Genomic DNA, 22,245 nt, shown 5'->3' on the forward strand with positions numbered 1-22,245 from the left:
GGGCGGAGGAAGCTTCAGCCCCTCAACTCAGCCCCTAGACATAAGAAAATAATTTGTGGGAAACACTAAGCATGGTATAGGCATGTACAGGCTAAGTCAAAATAGTCTGAGACTAAAGAGGTAGGGATAATAAGACGGGTAGGAGGTTTGGTGGCTTGGATAGAAAATCATTTCATTCGACAGTTCTCCGCCTCCAAGACTAGACAGAAGCATCTCAAAATGTTAATAGGCTGATGAGACCACAGGTCATTTTTTCACTCTTTTACCTACACTTTTCCATATTTTCCAAATGCACTGCATGAAGCAGATCTAAATGTCATACCTACCAAATATTAAACGTCATTACAAAGATCTTTTATATCAATGTTGATCCTTTTAAGTTATACTGATTCTATTTTTTACCCTTGTAAGCAGCGAGTGCCAAAATTTTACATTTCTTCAATGATTGGGCATTTTGGAGATCACTGGGCTCGTTGTGGTAAATATTGTGCGTCCTGGACACCACAGGTTGTTTCCCTTTCAAGCTTCTGATTCTCCCAGGTTAAAGCATTTCTGTTCTTTATCGAACAAAGGCATATCCTAGAAAGGTTTTAAACAATGGGGTCGCATGAATACTAATCTGGTAGTGTGAGGAGAGACCAAGGTCAGGAAATCAGAGAGGAGTTGGTTATCATGGTTTAGGCATAAGGAGTCAAAAGCCTGACGCCAGTGAGTGTTAAGAAAGAACTGGAAGCATGGGATATTCCGGCAGACGGGTTCAGAGGGTTTAGTAATGGTCAAGGGGAAGAAGGAATCAATGATGGCGACAAGGTTAAACATCTGGAAAAATTAGAGAACTGGTAAGAGAAATAAGTAAATGAAATGGTGAAGATGGTAGATCAAGACACGTGTCATGTTACTGGAAGTTCTAAAATAGACTAACAGGATATATGTTGGATCATTAAAATAGTGTAACTCCCAGTAATGAATATAGTAAACATTAAAATTACAGTGATTTATTTTTAAAAATATACAAATTACCTATTTATAAAAATTAAAATAAAAAATGGAGTAACGTTGACCCAAAAGAAAGGGCTCCACGGGGCTTCTTTAAAAGTCCCCATCATGGGTTGAACCATGGCTGCCAAAATGATGTCAGTCTTACCCCGGTCCCTATGAATGTGACCTTACTTCCAGATAGGGTCTTTGGAGATGTAAACAGTTTAAGATGAGCTCAGACTGAATTAGGTGGGCCCTCATCCAATGTGACCAGAGTCCTTATAAGACAAGAAGAGACACAAAAACAAACACAGAGGGTCGAGAGCTGTGACAGCATGGGCACAAGGCTTGGCGGTCCACCGCCACCAGCCAAGGAGTGTCTAAAGCTACCAGAAGCTGGAAGATGCCTCCTCCAGAGGCTCAGGACAGAACATGGTCCTATCAACACCTTGATTTCAGACCTCCAGCCTCCTGAGCTATGAGAATATATTTCTGTTTTTCTAAACTGCCCACTTGGTTATGGCAGCCCAAGAAAGGTAATACAGTCCCTCTTGAGCACTCAGAGCAAGAGAGGAGAGGCAGGTGTTTGGTTTTGTAGGTGGAGTGGGTATTACGGGACTCTGTCACTATGGAGATCCACACACCGTGTGTCTAATCCCCATTAGACAGATGGGGAGATTAGGAATGTATTAGTTCAATAACACTGTGTGCTCTTTCCCTGATAAGGGTGGCCATGACTGTTACTTTCCCACTATGTGGTGAAGGCTGAAGTCTCATTACCAGAAATAAGGAGGTATTAGCCGGCCCACGTTCCTTAGCCATCCCAGCCCCATGAAAGAAACACATCCTGGGCACCTCACTACACCGCTTCCTCTCTGGTAAAGGCTGTTGGGTTTTGGAAACCCAACAAGCTCACAAAATGTTTGCTTTAATATAAAATAGAAAGACAGCAGTTCAGCTATAAATTGAATGAAAGGGGAAAATGGGTCAACTTACAACTAATATGGGATAACCATTGTAAGCATAGAAATACCCTTATAGGCTATGGTTTTGCCAGCTCAAAATATTAGTAAGACATTTGACATTATCTTAAAAATCACCTTTTCAGTTTGATAAGAGAAGCACTGAAGTCCTCTTGGTTATTAATTAATAGAAAATTAAAAGTCTGAGTTATGTACGTTTTCAGGGGAGATTATTTAACTTGCTATTTTTTCCTAATTAAGTTTTAATTCAGCAAACATGTTCTGAATACTATCATGAGTCAGGCACTATGCTGCATGCTGAAGACACCAAGAATTTTTCAAAGACCCTCTCTCAAGGAGTATACACACCAGTGAGAGAAAGAGACAAATCATTAAAAGGATACTGACATCTTTGAAAACTGTGGTGTAATAATGGCTCCTGTTGGAGGGTTAATAATAATAATAGTAGTAGTAGTAGTAGTAATGTTGAATGAATTATATGTTTTACATGCACTGAAGGAGAGGACAGAAAATTTTTCAGCTCCCTCTGGAAAGACACAGGGCACCTGACTATCCTGTTGGCACGCTCCTACTCCTACAAGGGGGACAAAGAGCCAAGAGAGGGAGAAGGGGCCAGTGAGAGAAGAAACAGTCTGTGCTAAAAACTAGCACCTTAAGAATTCATGGTGTCTTTGCAGAAATGCAAACAGCACAGGGGAGATGTGGGAGAGTAAGAGACAAGGCCAGAGCTGTATCTTGAAAATGTGTGTGTGTGTGTGTGTGTGTGTGTGTGCGCCTCATTCTCTGAGCCACGTGTTTTCAAACTGGTGTGCGCACACACAATGGAGGGATTGTGAACTTCTCTGCAAGAAAGCATGTACGCGGGATACCTGGGGGTCTCAGTTAGTTAAGTGTCTGCCTTCTGCTCCTGTCATGATCCCAGGGTCCTGGGATTGAGCCCCGCATGGGACTCCTTGTCAGCGGGGAGCCTCCTTCTCCCTCTGCCCGCAAGCTCTGTCTGCTTGAGCTCTCTCTGTCTCTGACAAACAAATAAATAAAATCTTTAAAAAGCAAAGAAAGCACGCATGCATGTGCTTATGCTTTGTTTCAAATATAATCTAAAAAATTATATTAACATATTCTGACCATCTGGATAAACCACCTTATAAGAGAGCACTGCCAGTGATTTTAGACTCTGCATTTGCAATTATAATAACGCTTGTACCAATTAGTGCTTATTTGATTGTAGCCTGTCACATATTAAGAGGGGTGAACACTCAGTAACTCTTAGCGGTCTGTTTCTGTGTCATAGTGTCTGTGGCAGAGACTCCTGGTTGTCTTCTAACATAAGTTTCTTCTTCTTCCAAAGCAATGAAACCCCCAAAACTTAGGTGGGCACATAGCTGTCCAGAAAAAGAAAAACAACAACAAAAACAAAAACAAAAAAAAAAACATTGCCCAGTCTTGCTTGAAGCCAGCTCAAGTTTAAGTCAATGAATTGTAAGCAGAAGTATCTTCTGGCAGCTTCCGGGAACCTTTCTTAAAATCAAGGTGATCTTCTCTATATGTCCACAAGATTAAGTTTGCCACTGTGTTGTTCAAATGCCCACATCCTTATTGATTCTTTTTTTTTTTTAAGATTTTATTTATTTATTTGACAGACAGAGATCACAGGTAGGCAGAGAGGCAGGCAGAGAGAGAGAGGAAGGGAAGCAGGCTCCCCACTGAGCAGAGAGCCCGATATGGGGCTCGATCCCAGGACCCTGGGATCATGACCTGAGCCGAAGGCAGCGGCTTTAACCCACTGAGCCACCCAGGCGCCCCTCCTTATTGATTCTTAACTGATTCCATTAATGACTGATAGGGGTGAATTAACATTTCCCACTGTAATTCTGGATGTCTGTTTTCTTCTTCTTTCAAGTTTCACCTTATAAATATCAAGTTTATGTTTGGGGGGAAATACTGCAATATTTGGGTCATCTCAGTAACCACCATTTAATAGGGAAATTTCACATGATTTCCTCATTTCCATTTGCATTTATATTTATCATCATTTTAGTGCCAATAGCACTCTTTTTAAAAAAAAAAATCCAATCTGACAATTCTCGACTTTTAATTAGAGCCATTAGTCATTTATGTATACAATTCCTGATCTTTTTTGTACTTAAATTTCCATCTTATTTTGTATTTTCTGCTTTCTCCATCTTTCTCTCTCCCTTTTTAGATTCATTGTTTTTTTTTCCATTTTGATTCTTATCCTGTGCTGGTTTGTAAATCATCCTCTCCTATATAATCCTTTTATAGTTATCCCAGATATGATGACATGAATCTTAATTTCTGGGTATATAATGTTAATTTGAATCTTTACCCTTTCCTTGGGCTATAAAAGAACCTCAGAACCCTTCTCCGTCCTACCTCTTTGAAAGCTCAGGGCTTTCTTACAGTGCACTAAATATTTTATCTTCCAAATCTCAGTTTTATGCAGCCTGTCTTAATTTAGATATGCACCCACATATCTACTACTTTCTCAGCCATTCATTCCTTCCTACATCTTGGTCCTACATTTAGGAACATTTCTTTCTCCCTTAAGTACATCCTTTAGAATTTTACTTAGGGCAGAACAAAATCTACTTTGTGTTTATTTGTCTGAAGTTGTCTTTATTTGACCGTGTATAGAATTTTATGTTGACACTTACTTTCTTTCAGAATATTGAAGTTATTCCCCTGTTTTCTGGTTTCCATTATTCCTTTTTAAAACCCAGCTAAAAATGTACTGAATGCTCCTTTGAATATAATGTCTTTCTCCCAATCTGGCTGCCTCAAACAAAAGTTTTAACTGCTCGCTATGGAAAATTTAAAACATGTTCATGAATAGTCTCATCTAATAAACACTTTTGTGCGCCCATCCCGGCTTCAACATTTTGCCGCTTTTGTGTCATTTCTCCCCACACACATAGACACAGATGCACTTGTTTTAGGATTTTATTACACTTTTACTAGAGGATTTTAGAACAGATATGAAATACTAGCTCATGTCTTTTCATCTGTAAACACTTCAGTATGTACCTCTAATGGATAAGGACTTCATTAACAAAAGCACCTGCCATCATCACAACCAGTAAAATTAACAAAACCTGAGATCTTCAAATACTCATTTTCTACTCAAACTTCCCACTTATCCCAAAGGTGCTTTTCACATTTGGTTCTTGGGATTGAGCCCTGCATCTGCAGGGAGTCTGCTTCTCTCTTTCCGCGCTTGTGCTCTCTCTCACACACACACAAATAAATAAAATCTTAAAAAAAAAATTAGTCTCTTATGGTTTGTCTCCCTGATTTTGTCTTGTTTTGTTTTTCCCTCCCTTCCCCTATGATCCTGTTTTATTTTCTTAAATTCCACATGAGTGAGATCATATGATAATTATCTTTCTCTGATTATCTTTCTCTCCATCCATGTCATTGCAAATGACACGATTTCATTCTTTTTGATGGCTGAGTAGTATTCCATTGTGTGAGTGTGTACATATACATATATATGTATAGGTACTACATCTTCTTTATTGATTTATCTGTCAATGGACATCTGGGCTCTTTCCGTAGTTTGGCTATTGTGGACACTGTTGCTATAAACGTTGATGTACAGGGACCCCTTCAGATCACTACATTTGTATCTTTGGGGTAGATACCTAATAGTGTGATTACTGGGTCATAGGGTAGCTCTATTTTCAACTTTTTGAGGAACCTCCATACTGTTTTCCAGAGTGGCTGCACCAGCTTGCATTCCCACAACAGTGTAGGAGGGTTCCCCTTTCTCCACATCCTCACCAACATCATTTCCTGACTTGTTAATTTTAGCCATTCTGAATGGTGTGAGGTGGTATCTCATTGTGGTTTTGATTTGTATTTCCTTGATCCTGAGTGATGTTGAGAATTTTTTCACGTGCCACGTTGGCCATTTGTTTGTCTTCTTTGGAGAAATATCTGTTCATGTCGTCTGCCCATTTCTTGATTGGATTATTTATTCTTTGGGTGTTAGATTGGTAAGTTCTTTATAGATTTTGGATACCACCCCTTTACCTGATAAGACATTTGCAAACATTTTCTCCCAGACTGTCGGTTGTCCTTTGGTTTTATTGGTTTTATTGCTGTGCAGAAGCTTTTTATCTTGATAAAGTCCCAACAGTTCATTTTTGTCCTTGCTTCTCTTCTCTCTACTGCCTCATTTATCCTAGCAGTTAGAGCCTCCATTTCTTAATTGTATCTCATTAATAGCCTTTTTTATTTCAACTTGATTAGATTTTAGTTCTTTTACTTCTCCAGAAAAAGATTTTCTAGTGTCTTCTATGCTTTTTTTGAGCCCAGGTATCTTTATAATTGTTATTCTGAACTTTAGTTCTTATCTATATCCATACTGATTAGATCCCTGGCAGTCAATACTGCCTGTTCTCTTTTTTGAGGTGAGTTTTTCCATCTTGTCATTCTTGCAGGAAGTGGTCACTTTTCTATTTGTAGAATTGCACAATTCTTTTCTTAGATCTCGGTTGAGTTTACAGGTGTTCAAAATGATTAAGAGCTACCTAGCTACATTCCAGGGACCAGACAAAACTAAGGTCTCCTTCTCCTCTGCCATCTTGGGATGTCTCTTATACCTTTTTTTTTAAATCAGCTTTATTGAGGTTTAATGTTCATCCAATAAAATATTGGGTGCACAGTTTGGGGATTTTTTGTTTGTTTGGGGTTTTTTTGGTGGGTGGATAGCAAAGCAAGTTTTTATTGAGTGATAGTAAAGTGATAGTACAAAGCTCCTGAGAAGGGAGGGGACCTGAGAGGGTTACCCTTGAGTACATCGTTTGAAGAGTTCTGACAAATGAGAACATTTATGTAAACCCATCACAATGAAGATTAGAACATCTCCAGGACCCTCCAAAAACTTTTCTCTTGTCCTTTCAAGTCCATCAGTGCTCCCCCACTCCCCTGCCCCTGGGCTCCAGCAGCCTCTGTCTGCTTTCTATCACTTTGTTTACCTTTTCTAGAATTTGCTATACATGAAATCACACAGATTTAGTCTTTTGTATGGGCACTATTCACTTAGCACAATGCTTTTTTTTTTAAGATTTTATTTATTTGATAGAGCACAAGTAGGCAGAGTGGTAGGCAGAGGGAGAGGGAGAAGCAGGCTCCCCACTGAGCAGGGAGCCTGATGGGGGCTCAATCCCAGGACTCTAGGATCATGACCTGAGCCGAAGGCAGATGCTTAATGGACTGAACCACCCGTGCCCCCAGCATGATGCTTTTGAGAGTAATCCATGTTGTTTCATGTACTGGTAGATTTTTTTATTGATAAGTAGTTTTTTATTACATAAATGTGCCCCATTTTATTTATTTATCCGCAGTTTGGTTGGGCATTTCATCCTTGTAGGAGTCGATCAGCCAAAGACTCAAAGGGACCCCTCTGTAGATCACTGGACCCCCTCCCCGACACCGGGTACTTCTCTCTTGTCTGGTACTCTGTTCTGCATAACCAGCCACCCCAGCCTGTCCAAACTCCATTCTCTGGATGCTCGACTCAAAGAGACAGTTGGATTCTGTTTTAGTTGCCACTTCATACACTGCAGCCTGAAACCTGCTTCCAGGTACTAATATGGGGCAGTCACAGAGGTCACCTTATTTGCATCTTATCTGAAGGAGATCGCACACCTGCATTGACCATTTTCCAATATTTGATAACAGTTATATTTCGTCTAGTTTTCCAGGTTTTGAAGGGAGAAGGGCAATTCCCATAGAAATCAATCTTTTATGGTGGAAGCAGAAGTCTCCTGCATCTTTTTGACAAGATGAAATTAGGTGTTTTTTTTCCAGTCAACTTTACTGAGGTATAATTTGTATACTTTAAAATTCACCATTGACGTCTACAGGTTGTTGTCTTTGACAGATGTATGCAACATATAATCACCACCTCTGTCTCCCCCAGAAAGTTCCTCATTCCTCTTGGCAATCAGTCTTCATCCACACCTCTCAACCTGGGCAACCACTTATCTAATCTCTGTCACTACAAAGTAATTGCATCTGTCCTAATATTTCAAATATACAGAATCAGTTTCTCTTTTGTATTTGGCTTCCTTCACCAGTGTCATGTCTGTAAGATGTACTCATGCCATTGTGTGTGTCGATGTTTTGGGTTTTTTTATTGCTGAGTACATGCTTTCATTTCTCTTGGTTGAATATCTAGGCATGAAATTTCTGGGTCATATGTAAGTATATGTTCAGTTTTATGAGAAATTGCCAAACTATTTTCCAAAGTGATTATACATTAATTATGATCCACATTAATATTATGATCCACATTGATTTATTTTTCAATATTAAATCACCCTTGCACTCTTGGGATAACCACATTTGGTCACAATGAATTATCTTTTTTACATATCCCATATATTTTATATGATAGACCATGCTTAAAAACCTTTGTATTTATGATCATGAATGATGTTGTTTTATAGTATCCATTTCTTGTAATGTCTTTTTCTGGTTATGGTATTGGGATTATGCTAGCCTCATAAAAAGAATTGGAAAGTAATTTCTCCTCTTAATTTTCTGGGAGAATTTCTGTAAAATCAGTACTATTTCTTCTTTAAATGTTTGGTAGAATCACCCAGTTTACTTTGTGGGAAGGTTTTGTTGTTGTTGTTGTTTTAGATTTTATTTATTTATTTGATAGAGAGAGAGAGATCACAAGTAGGCAGAGAGGCAGGCAGAGGAACAGGGGGAAGCAGGTTCCCCGCTGAGCAGAGAGCCCGATGTGGAGCTTGATCCCAGGACCCTGAGACCTTGACCGGAGCCGAAGGCAGAGGCTTAACCCACTGAGCCATCCAGGTGTCCCTGTGGGAAGGTTTTAACTACAAATTCAGTTTCTTTCATCTATATAAGGGTATTTAGTTGATCTATTTCTTTTTAAATGATCTTTGGCATTTTGTGTCTTTCAAAGAATTTCTTTTTCATCTAATTTGCCAAATTGTTGATATAAACTTGTTTACAATATTCTCTTATTAGCTCTTTATATCTGTAGAATCTGTAGTGATGTCCCTCTCTTATTTCTGAAATTGGCAATTGTCATCTTTATTTCTTTGTTCCTTTTTTTAGCAGTTAGACTTTGTATCCCTTGGAGTCATTTTATTCATCTTTCTTTTGCTTGGGATTCACTGAGCTTCTTGGATCTGGTACTCTGCCCTGCTGATGCTCGCTGCCTTGCTTTTCTGGACTTCTAGCTCTGTCTCCTCAACTCAAGGAATACATGCCTGGCTGCCCCTCCCTGTAATGCAGGGAAACCTCTTCCTGGGCAGTACTAGCTGTGACAATAATAGGGATCACCTGGTATGTTTCTGTTCTTTCATCCTCTCTGCCTGATGTCCAATGTAACCAAAAATAATAATAATAATAATTTCATAAATTGTGTCTGATTTTTAAATTGTTTCATATAGAAAAGTAAATCTAGTTCCTCTTACAACATCTTTGCTAGAAACCAGGCACTAACTTTTACTGTGCATCTTCTATGCGCAAACACTTCATTTATCCTTTCATTCTATTCTATAGAAGTCCTGTGCTGAAGATTCTATTAACCCTTTTTACAGATAAGGCAACTACGGGCTTTGACAAATTAATGAATAAAGTTACATGTCCTACTAAATAACAAAATTACTTGATCTCAGATGTGTTTGACTACACAAGGATACTACCTCCAGATAAAAGAGAGATAGGAAAGTGCATGAGTGCAAACAAATAAAATCTATTCTGTAAAATTAATTTTAATCATAACTGCTTTAATGATGTGTGGAAACTTCCCCTTCCCCTAGTGGTGGTAGCAGGACACAGTGTGGGAATGACAATTTTACATTTCTAATCACTATTTTTGTTGCTTTTCTTTTCTTGTCCCTTATGAGTAGATTAGTGTCCCTTAATGGGCGGATTCTCCACATTTCCAGCCACTTTGGTTATAAAAAGGCCAGTCCACTTTGAAATTCCAATCTCATATACAATTTAAACCCTTCCCTCACTAGACTCCAAGGGACCTGGAGAGGGAGGGAAAGACTGCCTTATCATTCTTCCTTCTCCAACCCTTTGGGGAGGCATGGAGAATGTGGTCTTGTTTTGTACACCTCCCCTGCCTGAATTCTCAATATCTAACCCCTCTGAGGTTGTGAGATCAAAGGGAAATAGAAGAGGCAGAGCTCTTCCTATGTAACTGGTGCTTGTGAGAACATTGCTGGTCTTTCCCTGACCAGTGATGTGCTTTCCTGCTGTCCTCTGCTCTTAAGATGTGTTGTTTCCAGGGCGCCTGGGTGGCCCAGCTGGTTAAGTGTCTGCCTTTGGCTCAGGTCATGATCTCAGGGTCCTGGGATTGAGCCCAGCACCATCAGGCTCCCTGGTCAGCAGGGGGTCTGCTTCTCCCTCTGCCTCTCCCTGCACTGGTGCTTGCGCACCACCCCCTCTCTCCCTCTCAAAAAAAGAAAGGAAGGAAGGAAGGAAGGAAATAAATTATCGTTTTAATGAGGAAGTTCCCCTTCAATGAGATCTCTCTGCCCTTCTCCCTCTGGCCCTGCTTATGGTTCTATACCCACTCTGGTGATGTATTACCTTATTTGACCTAGAGTCTTCCATGGCTTCTGCTTCCTTACACAAGCCCTCTGCTCCTTCATGAGCCAGGAAAGTGCTGAGATCCTCTTTGGCACTCTCAAAGGGCCAAGAGGGACTAGAATGGGTTTGGCCACCATTCCCTTGCACACTCATCACACTATGGCTCATTCTTGTCTTCCAGCCTTGGGTTTTTTCTGCAAGCCTCCCTTCCCAGCTCTCTCTCAAGATGACATGGAGTAACCAGTTTTTCTAAGAAATCCCTCACCACCATCACCCCTGGTGGCAGCAAAAGGCTGGGATGGAAACTCTTCTGAGGTACTGGGGGTCATCAAGTCCCGCTGGGGAGTGAGCTGCCAGTGTCCCTTCTGTAGGCACTCCTTTTGGATGGTGTTCTTAGAACCCCACCCTGTTCTTTTAAATACTGGAAGTGAGAGAATTACCTGGTGGAAGGGCTGGGAAAGGAATTACCTCCTACTGAGAGAATGAATAATGGCTTGCCCTCTTCCTCTCCCCAGTAATCTCCTTATAATAGCTTGTTTGCAGGTAGATGACTGGATGACTCAAGGTAGTAGGGCCTGTTCAGCTCCACACAGTAAGCTCTGGGGGGATTTCTAGGCCCTCATGCTGACAGTTCTTAGACTGTGGCACCCGAGTGGCTTTTGTTTTCCCATGAAGCCCCAGGCAACAGTAAAAATCCTGCTTAGTAGCCTGTTCTATAACCAATAGTGATCATACAAGTCGATTTAAAGTTCACTTTACCTAATTCTAATGCCACAACAGAAAGCCTTAATAAGCTCTGAAGTACACAATATGGACAGAAGCCTAAGAAAAGTCAGTATGATGTGCAACAATTATAAAAAAAAAAATTAACTACTTTCCTACACAAAATATACAGCATCTGATCCCCAAAAAAAACCCAAAAATCAAAAACCTAAAAACAATGCCTTCTTTAGGGCCCTGATCTGATTTCCAAGAAGTTGGAATGAGCATGGGGGTAGGGGAAGGTACGGCAAATGAGGTGGAAAAAGAGAAGGGGGGTGCGGTGGGGAAGGAGACTGAGAACACAGGAAAACACTCCTTGCTTTCATTCTCGGCTCCCATGGACACAGTCCAGAAGGAGTACTGCAGGCCCCACAAGGGGAAAGCTGGAAGCTGGCAGGCTTCCTTAACTCACAGAGCTATTTAGAGCTCTGGGATTGGTGCCCATATCCAGGGAGTTAGCATTCCTGCCCAGGGGAGGTGGCACGGGAGAGAGCTTTCAAGTGTATTCAACAATCTTCCCCACAGCCTCTCCCCGGCCCCCACTCCAAGACCAAACTCCAAAATTTCCTGAAGAAAAACAAGCTCATTAACCCAGACTCAGCCTGACATAGCAAAAGATACAAGCAGCATTCTCATGGTGAGAACTCTGGCTTTGTAGGTAAGTGCTACTCACCTGTCCTTTAGTTAAAGTTTAGTCTAAACTTTAGACTATAAAGTAAGCTGTCTTAAAACGTCTTTTCTGGTCTTGACCTTATCCTCCCTTTCAACACTAAGGTTTTTCCTGAATTATTATCATCAAAGTTCCATCTAGAGCAATCCATTTGTATCCTGGTCATATATTATGATCTTAGCTCTAAAGTAAGTATGGCGAACTCAAAGAAGAGGAAGGTGTGCCCTGCCTATGCATGTGATACGGTTCCCAGGAGGAGGAAGCTGGCGTGGGCTTGGTCATCAGGGTACAAGAAGGATAGAGAGGACGGGAGCTCTGAGAAGATGGGTGAGGATGTCCAACCCAAGTACTCTGTCCACTGCTGCCCAGACTTCTGGTTTAGGATGCCTGCACTGTTTTGTGACTGGTAGAGTCCTACTCTTCAGATCTGGTGTGTTATTATTAGACTCTACAGTCACAAATCTGAAAGCATCTTAGGAGTGGGAACTATGACTCAGTCATCACTACCTTCAGCACTTAGCATAGCACCTGGCACCTGGCAGACTACAGGCTGCATGGACCCATTCATGGGTGAATGAGTGAACCAAAAGGGGTCCAGAGAATGGCTCTGCCCTAAGTCCCACATCCTCTCCAGACCCTTCAGCAGGCTTTTTGGAAGCTCTTGAAGAATAGTGGAAGAGACTCTCTTATTGGGTGAATAATGCTTTATGTAAGTGTTTCTATTTTTTTTTTTTCCCAAAGAGGTGTTTGTATGCTCTGTCTTCATGGCAATCTGATTGGGGCTGTGTGGGGAGCCTATCATCCATCACTATTTTATTGGCAAGGACACTGAGCCTCAGAGGAACAATTTTCCCTTCCATCGTTTGTGTCATTCTAGGAATTCATTAGTATGGGGCAAAAGTTCCCAATGGTGTGACTGGGCAGCTGCCATTTCAGAAACACAGGATTCAAACATCGCAACCTGATTAAAAGCCAGGGGTCAGGGTCTCCCCTCACCCCCCATCCCTGCCTTGTTCTATCAGGTTCGTCGTGGTGCCTGTCAGAATCTTGTATGATTGTCTCTAGACCATGAAGAGGATGGAGAGGCACATGGTCACGGGTCCTGTGTATAAGCACTTCGATTTGGAGAGGAAGAATGCCAGGCGGGCTGAAGCCAGACTCCGCCAAAGACTGCACACACTGGAGTATATCTGCCTGTACCAGATGAAGCTGCTGACCTGGGAGCAGAGACAGCTCCAGGAAGAACTGCTGCGGCTGCAACAAGGTAAGTCCTCCAGGATGGGGGAGAGGCAGGGCAGGGCGGCAAGCCACTTCCTGGCTGAGGCCAGAGTGACACCCCCTCCTCAGGACAAGGGCTCTTTCAGAGACCTGGATACCAAGGAAACAAACTTAACCCAGACCTGGATTTTAGGCTGCCTGCCCTCCTCCCACCACTCTCCTCCCTCCCTCTCTCCCTGGAGTGCACAGTTCCCTGAGAGCAGCTCATCAGAAAGCCTTTTTCAGCTAATACTTCTCTGGCTTCCAGTCATTTCAGTGTTTCAAATGAGCTCTCTCTTACTAAGTCCTTTGTTTTCTTCTTGTTTTATTTTTCATTCTGCTTTCCTCTTACTATGTCTGGGTTGGTGTGGTTTCATCTCTATGCCTGGTCAACAGCCATTGATTGAACAATTGTTCAATGTGCAAGTCACATTATGAAGGGGAAGTAAAAAAAAAAAAAAAGAAAAAGAAAAGGAAAAAAAATCCCCGGGATTAGTGACCACAGAGCAATATCCTCTGTCTTGAGAGCGGCCCTCTGATGGGGCTGAGCAGGGAGCATTTGGCTGTTTTCAGGGCTCACCAATGAGACTGACTCTGATATGAACTGCTCAGCCACCCTCCTTGTACTTTCATGTGCGTTCATACGAGAGCCTGCAGGGTTTGCTTAGATGAGAAAATTTCAAAGAAGTAATTGTGGTATATCGGAACTGTGTTTTCTTTGACTCTGTAAGTCAAAGGGCCAATATTTCTGTTGTTTTCCCAAAGGGGCTTCTTTATCCATAAGCCATGTGCTCATAGCCTTTACAACAATGTTCTTCCATAGAACCCCCTATCTCCAAAGAATAACCTTTTCCAAATGTATACATCACTTAGAAGACTATCCAATTAACAGGTATAAGTAGTAAAGTAGTCATAATAAGAATAATGGAACTAACCTCAAAAACTAGTTTCTAGTTAGTAGCTACTGATCATCACAGAGCCAAGGACTACACGTGGTGCCTGGAATCTCAGAACCTCCAGGGCTGTCTATACCATTCAATAAAAACTGGGAAAGAAAACTCCCCCTACTCAATGACCTCATTAAAACATGGTGGCTAAGAACACGGACTCTGGACCCAGACTGTCAGGGTTGAAGTCCTGACTCCTGTTTACCAGCTGTGAGGCCTTTGGGGGGCTTACGGGACCTGTCTGTGCCTCACTTTCTTCCAATGTAACATGGAAATGATGTTCCCCACCTCGTGAAGTTAGTTGAGGATTCAGCAAGCACTTGGGACAGTACCTAAACACGAAGTAAGTTTACATAAGTGTTTACTCTTATCACTTAATCAAGTGATTGATCAATCCATCAAGAAAAGATGGTTTCAGGACTAAAACTTTCCTACTGTTTTGTTGAAACTGCTGTAATTGTATGCTTTGCAGAAATGACATCCATCATCAAAATAATTTGATTTTTATATTACTTCAAAATTCAGCATAGAAAGGATTCACCCGAGTTCTGCAAAACTACAGCCCCTTCTCACTAAAAGCAGGTGCTGGAACTCAGAAGCTCTGAAAATGCTAGAGCAAGCTCCAGAGGAAACCCAGGTGTCATGATTCAGTGTCGACTTGTTTAGGTCTACAGGGCGGATACATGGACACAAGAACGAAGAGCGATGTCCAAACAGCTGGCCTGGGAATTATTTCTAACCTGCAGCTTTGGGCCTAAGAGAGGACTCTGAGCAAGTAGCTGAACTTCTCTGCTTTCCATTTCCCTGTCTATAATAAATGGTTAAAACAAACTAGAATGAGAGCTCACAGACTGGAAAAGAACCTTAAAAGCCATCTATCTGGTTGAATCCCACTTCTATTCTCAAAAAGACACAGAAGACCATATATCTACTTTCACAGAAGGGGGCAGGGAAGGTATGCAGAAGGCCAGGCTGAGATAGGTGGTGGTCCTGGCTGAGTAGTGTTTGCCTCAGTGACAGGTGGTGCAGGAAGAGTCTGGACCAGGAGGCAAAAAACTGATTCAGGGGCCTCAGCCTCTATGTCCTTCCTTTGGAAAGTCATATTCTTTCTAAGCCTCGAATTTCTTGACAGTAAAATTAAGGGAAAGGGGGCAAATTAAGGAAAAGGGGAAGAAATAATATGTATTATGTCTTGGTATTTATCAGGCACTGTACTATTTTCCCATGATTCGTTTACTGAAATTGTAACTGAGATTCAGCCACATGCCAGTTGGTAGATTGTCCGAAATGCGTAACTCCTGTCCTCATCTTAGAGATGTCCTCACCGTAGAGATTTGGATCAGCAGGTTGGGAATTGAGCTCAAAAACCCACATTTTAACTGAGACAGATTATTATGGGACATTATAGCTACTCCGATAGATGCAGGAACATAAACATGAAAAAACATGGTCTGTGTCTTCTAGATGCTCACGTTTAAACTGGAAGGTATCTGTGCTTTTGAAAAATTATAATAGAAAATGCTAATTGCTAAATTAGAGTTGTTTACAAAGGAGGGCAGGAATATAAGAAGATTCCTATGGGCCCCAGGTAAGATCTTCCAGGAGAGGCACTGTGTAGGCAGAATCTTAGAAGATAATGCAGGGGGCAGGGGGGAGAAGCGCAGTTTGTCATAAGGACACATGGAATGAGGTCACTCCTGGCAGAAGGAACAGTATGTACAAAGGTGCATGCATGAGCATAAGTTGCTTCAGACAGCCCAGTACTGAGGAGGGTAAGGGGTGAGAAGGTGAGGCACAATGTGGAGGCAAAGGGTGGGAGGCAGTGCCCTTGATCGTGAAGGGTTTCATAGGTCATGCAAAAGAGTTTAGGTTTCACCCTAAAGGGTCGGGGAGTAGGGAGATGGCATGTTCACTCTGGCGGCAATGTTGAAGAGAATTCCTAAAGTTCAGACCTAAACTAGGGAATTGGCCAAGGAAATAAAAATTAGTATTTTAATATATTTAGAAAGTAGAATTGTCAGAACTTTGTGATTAATGATATGTCCGGGGGAAATAAAACCAGAGTCAAAAGTGTATTGCCCGGTACAGAGGAGGCATTCAAGCATCCTTGTTGAGTTGGAGAGTTGGATGCCTACAGGTACCACACCTTCACAAGGGAACATGGGAGAAAGATCACGTTTCAGAGGAAAGTTATGTTCATTTCCGAGCTTGCTGATTCAACAGGTCTAGACTTCAGAAGACTGGCCTATCTGGAAGAGGTATCTTAGTATCTCTTGGTTTATAGCAAACAGCTGAAGGTCTTAGATGGATGAGACATACACACACACACAGAGAGAGAGAGAGAGAGAGAGAGAGAGACTCAAGGAACTAACAGAGGAAAAAGGGCTCACCAAAGATGGTCTCTTGTCTTGACTGTCTCGCAAAGAAGTGACGAGATGAAATGATACTAGGAGGTGAATGTGATTTCTAGTTCCCTTATCTGGTCCTATTCCCTCCGCCTGCTGCCTGCTAACCCCAGTGCAGATCCGGGGAGCTCACTCCCAAACGAGTGCAGGACTTTCACACCCAAGTGACCCATTCGTGAGGTGTCTTGAAAACTAACTGGGTCCTCAACAGCAGCCATGACTACAAGATGCTAAAACATTTACTCAAAGAGTGAAAAACCCACTTCATCCTAGCGGGCAGTTGCAATTCATGGTTGAGGCCAGTAGGAGGGCACATAATTGAGGTAAAGGAAACAATAGTGTGCCACCTCCGGGTATCGTTCACACCCAGTTGTCTTGAAAACACCATGTTTGCCAAATAAAACACTCAAACAAAACCTCCATGGGCCTCCAGCCAGTTTAAACCTCTGATCTCAGTGTTTCTAAATCCTTGTTAACATGGTCTAGGTCAACCCTGGGGAACTGCTTTAAGTCCTTTTGCCTACATCGCATGCCAAATCAGCCTGCTGTGGTCTGAGTGTGTTCACATGTTGGTTCTCTGCCCAGAAAACCCATGGGTGATCCAGCATCCTTTCCCTTCTCCTCTGAGTAGATTAGTTTTTAGGGCTTCCATAAGAGAGAACATGAACTAGGTGGCTTATTTTTTGCCCTACAGTTCTGGAGGCTACAAGTCCAAGATCAAGGTGTGTGGGTGGTTGATTTGTTCTGAGGCTGTGAGGGAAGGACTACCTTCAGGCCTCTCTCAGAGTGTCGATGGCTGTCTTTTCCCTACATTCCTTCACGTTGTCTCCCCTCTATCTGTGTCTCTGTGTCCAAATTTCCCCTTTTTATAAGGACACTACTCATGGATTAGGGCTCCCCCTAACGACCTCCTCCTAACTTGCCTATCTCTGTAAAGGCCCTATCTCCAAATAAGGTCACATTCTGAGATGCTATGGGGTGAAGACTTCAACATATGTCATTTGGGGAAGACAGAATTCAACTCATAACACTATTCATTAACTCAAAGCAGATATTATCAAGAAAAAGCTCTCCTCTTATTTGGGGAATGGAATTCAGAAGAAACCAAAAGATGTCCTTCCACCCTCATCAACAAGAGGACAGAAGCACCAAGTTCCACAGGTTAATAAAGTTAGGTAAGAAAATGCTTACTAAACTCATTGAGACACCACTGAATCCCTCTTCCCAACTGACCGCCCTACATCATCCTCTCCCTGAGAAAATGCTGCCTTTCCTCCTGAAGCAACGAAACACTTCCCGGTATCGGGACCACCCCCTTCTCAACCACCACCACCTCAGCAGACACCACACTAAAAGGGAACATGGTCTAACACCTGGGAAATTCAAAATATTGGCATTTTTATTGGTTTTCAGAGATCTTTCTTCTTTTTACCTCTTTCTCCAGAGCACTGGTCACCAACATGACCCAAGAAATACATAAAACCAAATCCCAGATGCCTCCTTTCCATCACACTGCCCTAAAGAACTCCATGAAAAGCAAAGAAGAGTCACTATTTCAAAATTACAGAGCTTCCCGCTTCACAGCAGAGAAGCCACGAGCCCGTGAGAAAGATTGTCAAAGCCCCACAAAGGGCAAAGCCTCCAGCAAGGGCATCTCTGTTCTGTGTCAAGATCAAGATGTCTCCATCAACACCCTAGACCAAGGCCCTGGTTCCAGCCCAGCTGGTGAGAGTGGAAAACCGCACATTGATGAGGCTGGATCAAAGGATGCCAGCCTACAGCCAGACTCCAGCGCTGGCAGACAAAGTCCCCTGAATCCCAGGGAATGCGCAGGATATGTGAAAGACGAGCCCGTAACACCTACCTTCTTAGAGCTGTTTGTGAAGGTCAGAAATGCCCACTACCTCCGACACAGGGTTCCCCCCGAATCTGAGAGACTGCTTAGTATTGGGGAGATATTCGACCACAAGGAATCCTTCCAGCCCAGAGGAGGACAGGAGTGTGAGAACAGGGCAGGCTTCCTTCATCTCTAACCATCTAGCATAACCTCACAAAAACATCTATCGTACTCACTACAGAGATGTGTGCCTCAAGTAACTGCAGTAATTAAGATATATAATACATATGTCAATATATTTATAAATTATATATATTTAATATATATAAAATATATATAAAAATATATAATATTATATATTTATCATATATATATTTATTATATAAATATTATATAATATTACGTATTATATACGTAATATATATACATAATATACGTATATATAATATACGTATATATAATATATATATATATATAATATTATATATTATATAATATTATACATAATAAATATATATATGATAAATATATATAAAATATATATTTTATATATATTTTATATATATATATTTTATATATTATAATATATTTTATATATTTTATATATATTTATTATATTTATTATATATATATTTATTATGTATAATATTATATATTTTATATATATATATTGTCTGTTTTAAACCCTCAGGTTTTTCTTTTTTTCCTTTTATGGGGATATAATCTTTCACTGAATGAGCAATACAAGTGTACGAAAAATGAGGGGAGAGATGAATCTTCTGAAAACTCTTTAAGGGGTGCGCACATGTTGCTGATGTCAGCAAACCAGGAAACTACACTGAAGACTAGACTTTTCCTGAAAGGAAAATACCAAGGGTCCTGCTTACGTTCCCGCCCCCTTTTACTATAGGAGGTTCTTATGGCGCCACCTGCTGGCAAAAGGACATAGCTCTTCTGTCTCAGTTCACCTGCAACACAGTGGGAATAGGAACGCGGTTAGAAACAGGTATCCTCATAGATTCCATAAACAAAACCTGCTCGCCCACCAAAGTCGTTCTTCCCTTCCTTCATCCCGCCCTCCCTCCCTCCCTTCCCAGGGGGCTCCACTTTAGTTTTCTCATTCCTGCTTTCCACCTGCTCATATCACACTTTTTGGATCCTAATAAAAGAATAATAAACAATTTCTTCTTTTTATTTTAAAGATTTTATTTTTTTTTGACAGAGAGATCACACGTAGGTAAAGAGGCAGGCAGAGAGAGAGGGGGAAGCAGGCTCCCTGCTGAGCAGAGAGCCCAATGTGGAACTCGATCCCAGGACCCTGAGATCATGACCTGAGCCAAAGGCAGAGGCTTAACCCACCAAGCCACCCAGGCATTCCAAACAATTTCACCATTTCCTCTAACATAACCCTCCAAGAAGCAAAGCAACTGAGGAAGGCAGGCTGGGGTAACCAAACTGTTTCATGGACAATTTATTCTCACTGGCCCATGACCGCCGGGCTAACAGGAACGGGGTCCCCCAGTATAGAGAAGCTGCTGCAAACTGCCCCCAGCCTTTTATTATATGTCCTTCCTCCTTGTCTGCCATTTAAACCCCATATCTCTCCATTACAATCACACACCAAGGATGAGTTTCCAAAATGATTTGTCCCACTTCTCCATGGGCCTTTTCTCTGAGCCACCCCTGGAGGCTGCGACCATCGCCAAGGCAGCAGGGAGCATGGCCTCAGCATGGACCCCCGCTCCACACATACCATCAAACCCCCCACACACCACGTACAGCCCAGTCTTATGAACTCGAGAAATAATCATTCAGCAGGTCCTTGTCTGTATTGCGCTTGTGTCTTCATACATCAGACAGGCCCAGATCTGCCTGAGTTCCCTACTCCAACATTTTATACACTCTATCTCAAATGACATGTCCCGCGTTGCCACAAAACTGTGGGTTTACAAACCTTCTAGCCACACAGATTTCATATTCTCATCATTGAGTCCAATACATTTTCCTTCTTTGATACAATTGACGCGATACTTTCATTGGCACAGCTCGACACAGTCAAGCGGAAAGCTGCTGTGGGGGCCTTGGCTGGCCTAACTCATTACTTTCTAAAGGACAGTTCGAAGCCCTGGTCTTCACACGGTATTCAGAGCTCCAGGATGGAACGCAGCCAGTCAGCTTAACGTCATTCATTCCTACTCTGCTCTCACCTGGGGATAAGTGTGCTCCCCAAAAGACACTGGGCAGTGTCCAGAGAGAATTTTGGTTGTCACAAAGCCAGGTAAGGAGATGAAAAGACCCCGACCTATATACCACTGCATTACATCTTGGCAAAAAACCTCCGAAGTGTAGGAAATCGATGAGATAGTAGTCTCCACTTTGCAGAAAAGAAAATTGAGGTTCATGATAAGCAAAATGACTGTCTCCATACCGCAATGTGAATGAGGAACAAAGATGTATTAAGGAGAATGTCTTCTCCATTTACCCTGGGAAGGGAAAGAGGACTTTCACCTTATTACCTGAGCCCCTCCAGCTGGCAGGGAATCTGTGTTTCACCTGGAGGCAGAGGCATCCGGAAATTCTGAGGCGGTCGGTCACTCAGCTTCCCATCCAGAATCCCAAGGTTGTAGCGGCTGCTGCGAGGGACCCCAAAGATTCCAACAACCCTCAGTGATCGGGTAAGGTGCTTCCAATAACTCCGGAACAACAGCCCCTCTGAGGGTGAAGGCAAGGCAGAGGGAGGAGAACCTGGAGGCCTTGGCCCCCACGCCAAGAACCTTGGGACAGAGGATCCTCCGTCCCAACCAAGCAGAAGTCAACAGCCTACACCAACGACCCCAGCCAGCATAGCAGGAGCTGCCGTGGAACAAAGGGAAGCCAGAGACGTGGGACCCCAGCCTGAGCCCAGCCCTGCATAGGTGTTTGGACCTGGAGGGCAGGAGGAGGGAGATCGGGAGCCCAAGCTTCACTCGGGTGGGGAAGAAGGACTTTAAGCTGGACAAGAACCCTGCATAATAATACCAAATGCGGTTGAAGAACATCTACCAGAAATAAAACTGGTAAAACAGAAGGGACCAGAAGCTGTGGGCTCAGTCTGAGAGAATATTAAGCCAAGTTGGTGGCAGTTCCTCAGAGAAAAGCCTCCACCCCGTGGTTGCATCTCACGGAGCTGGGATTTCTCAGTCGGATCTATATGGAGCAGCGTCGTGCTGGGAAACATTACGTACGAGGAATACAGGTGCTGATTATACATCCTTGTCTCAGATGCGGCTGCGGCCCACCTGAGATTTAGAGGAGAAATGAAAGCAAAAATAGATAAAACTTGGGTCTTGAAGGAAAAGGAGATTCATAAAATTTGGGTTAAAAAGGAAGGCATTTAACATGTACAGGAAGAGAGTGAAAAGCTACGGATAGAAGGAGACCAGCAAGCTAGGGCTCCCCTAGGAATTACTGGCAACTTGAAGACATGTGATCTCATGGTCCCAACTCTGTCCCTTACGAAACCAACTGGAACCCTCATAAGTGGAAAAGCTGACAGAGCTGAGCCTTGCTGCCCCCAGTGCCCCTGTCTTTGGGCAGAAGGTAGCTACTGTTGTCACACATACATGGAACACCACTCAGCCATCAAAAAGAATGAAATCTTGCCATCTGCAGTGATGCGGATGGAACCAGAGGGTATTATGCTGAGCAAAATAAGTTAGTCAGAGAAAGACAAATACCACATGATATCACTTCTGTGTGGAATTTAAGAAACAAAACGGATGAACATAGGGGAAGGGAAGAAAAAATAAAATAAGATGAA

General features: G+C 42.3%; 1 protein-coding gene across 3 annotated transcripts; it reads left to right on the forward strand.

Moving 5' to 3' along the window:
• The first annotated feature begins 11,872 nt into the window (after positions 1 to 11,872).
• On the forward strand, positions 11,873 to 18,701 carry CCDC190 (coiled-coil domain containing 190). 3 transcript variants are annotated; one of them, XM_047704999.1, is made up of 4 exons: positions 11,873 to 11,988; positions 13,066 to 13,264; positions 17,658 to 17,784; positions 18,054 to 18,701. In XM_047704999.1, exons 2-4 carry the CDS (start codon positions 13,069 to 13,071, stop codon positions 18,640 to 18,642), a joined length of 912 nt encoding a protein of 303 aa, XP_047560955.1. In that variant the 5' UTR covers positions 11,873 to 11,988; positions 13,066 to 13,068; the 3' UTR covers positions 18,643 to 18,701. The 3 variants fall into 3 exon arrangements, with proteins under 3 accessions (XP_047560955.1, XP_047560954.1, XP_047560956.1); XM_047704998.1 differs by having other exon boundaries at positions 11,899 to 11,988; positions 13,023 to 13,264; XM_047705000.1 differs by having other exon boundaries at positions 11,899 to 11,988; positions 13,023 to 13,264; positions 17,661 to 17,784.
• Positions 18,702 to 22,245: the final 3,544 nt, after the last annotated feature.

The sequence above is a fragment of the Lutra lutra genome, chromosome 15, assembly GCF_902655055.1.
Source record: "Lutra lutra chromosome 15, mLutLut1.2, whole genome shotgun sequence".
Classification (NCBI taxonomy): Eukaryota; Metazoa; Chordata; class Mammalia; order Carnivora; family Mustelidae; genus Lutra; species Lutra lutra.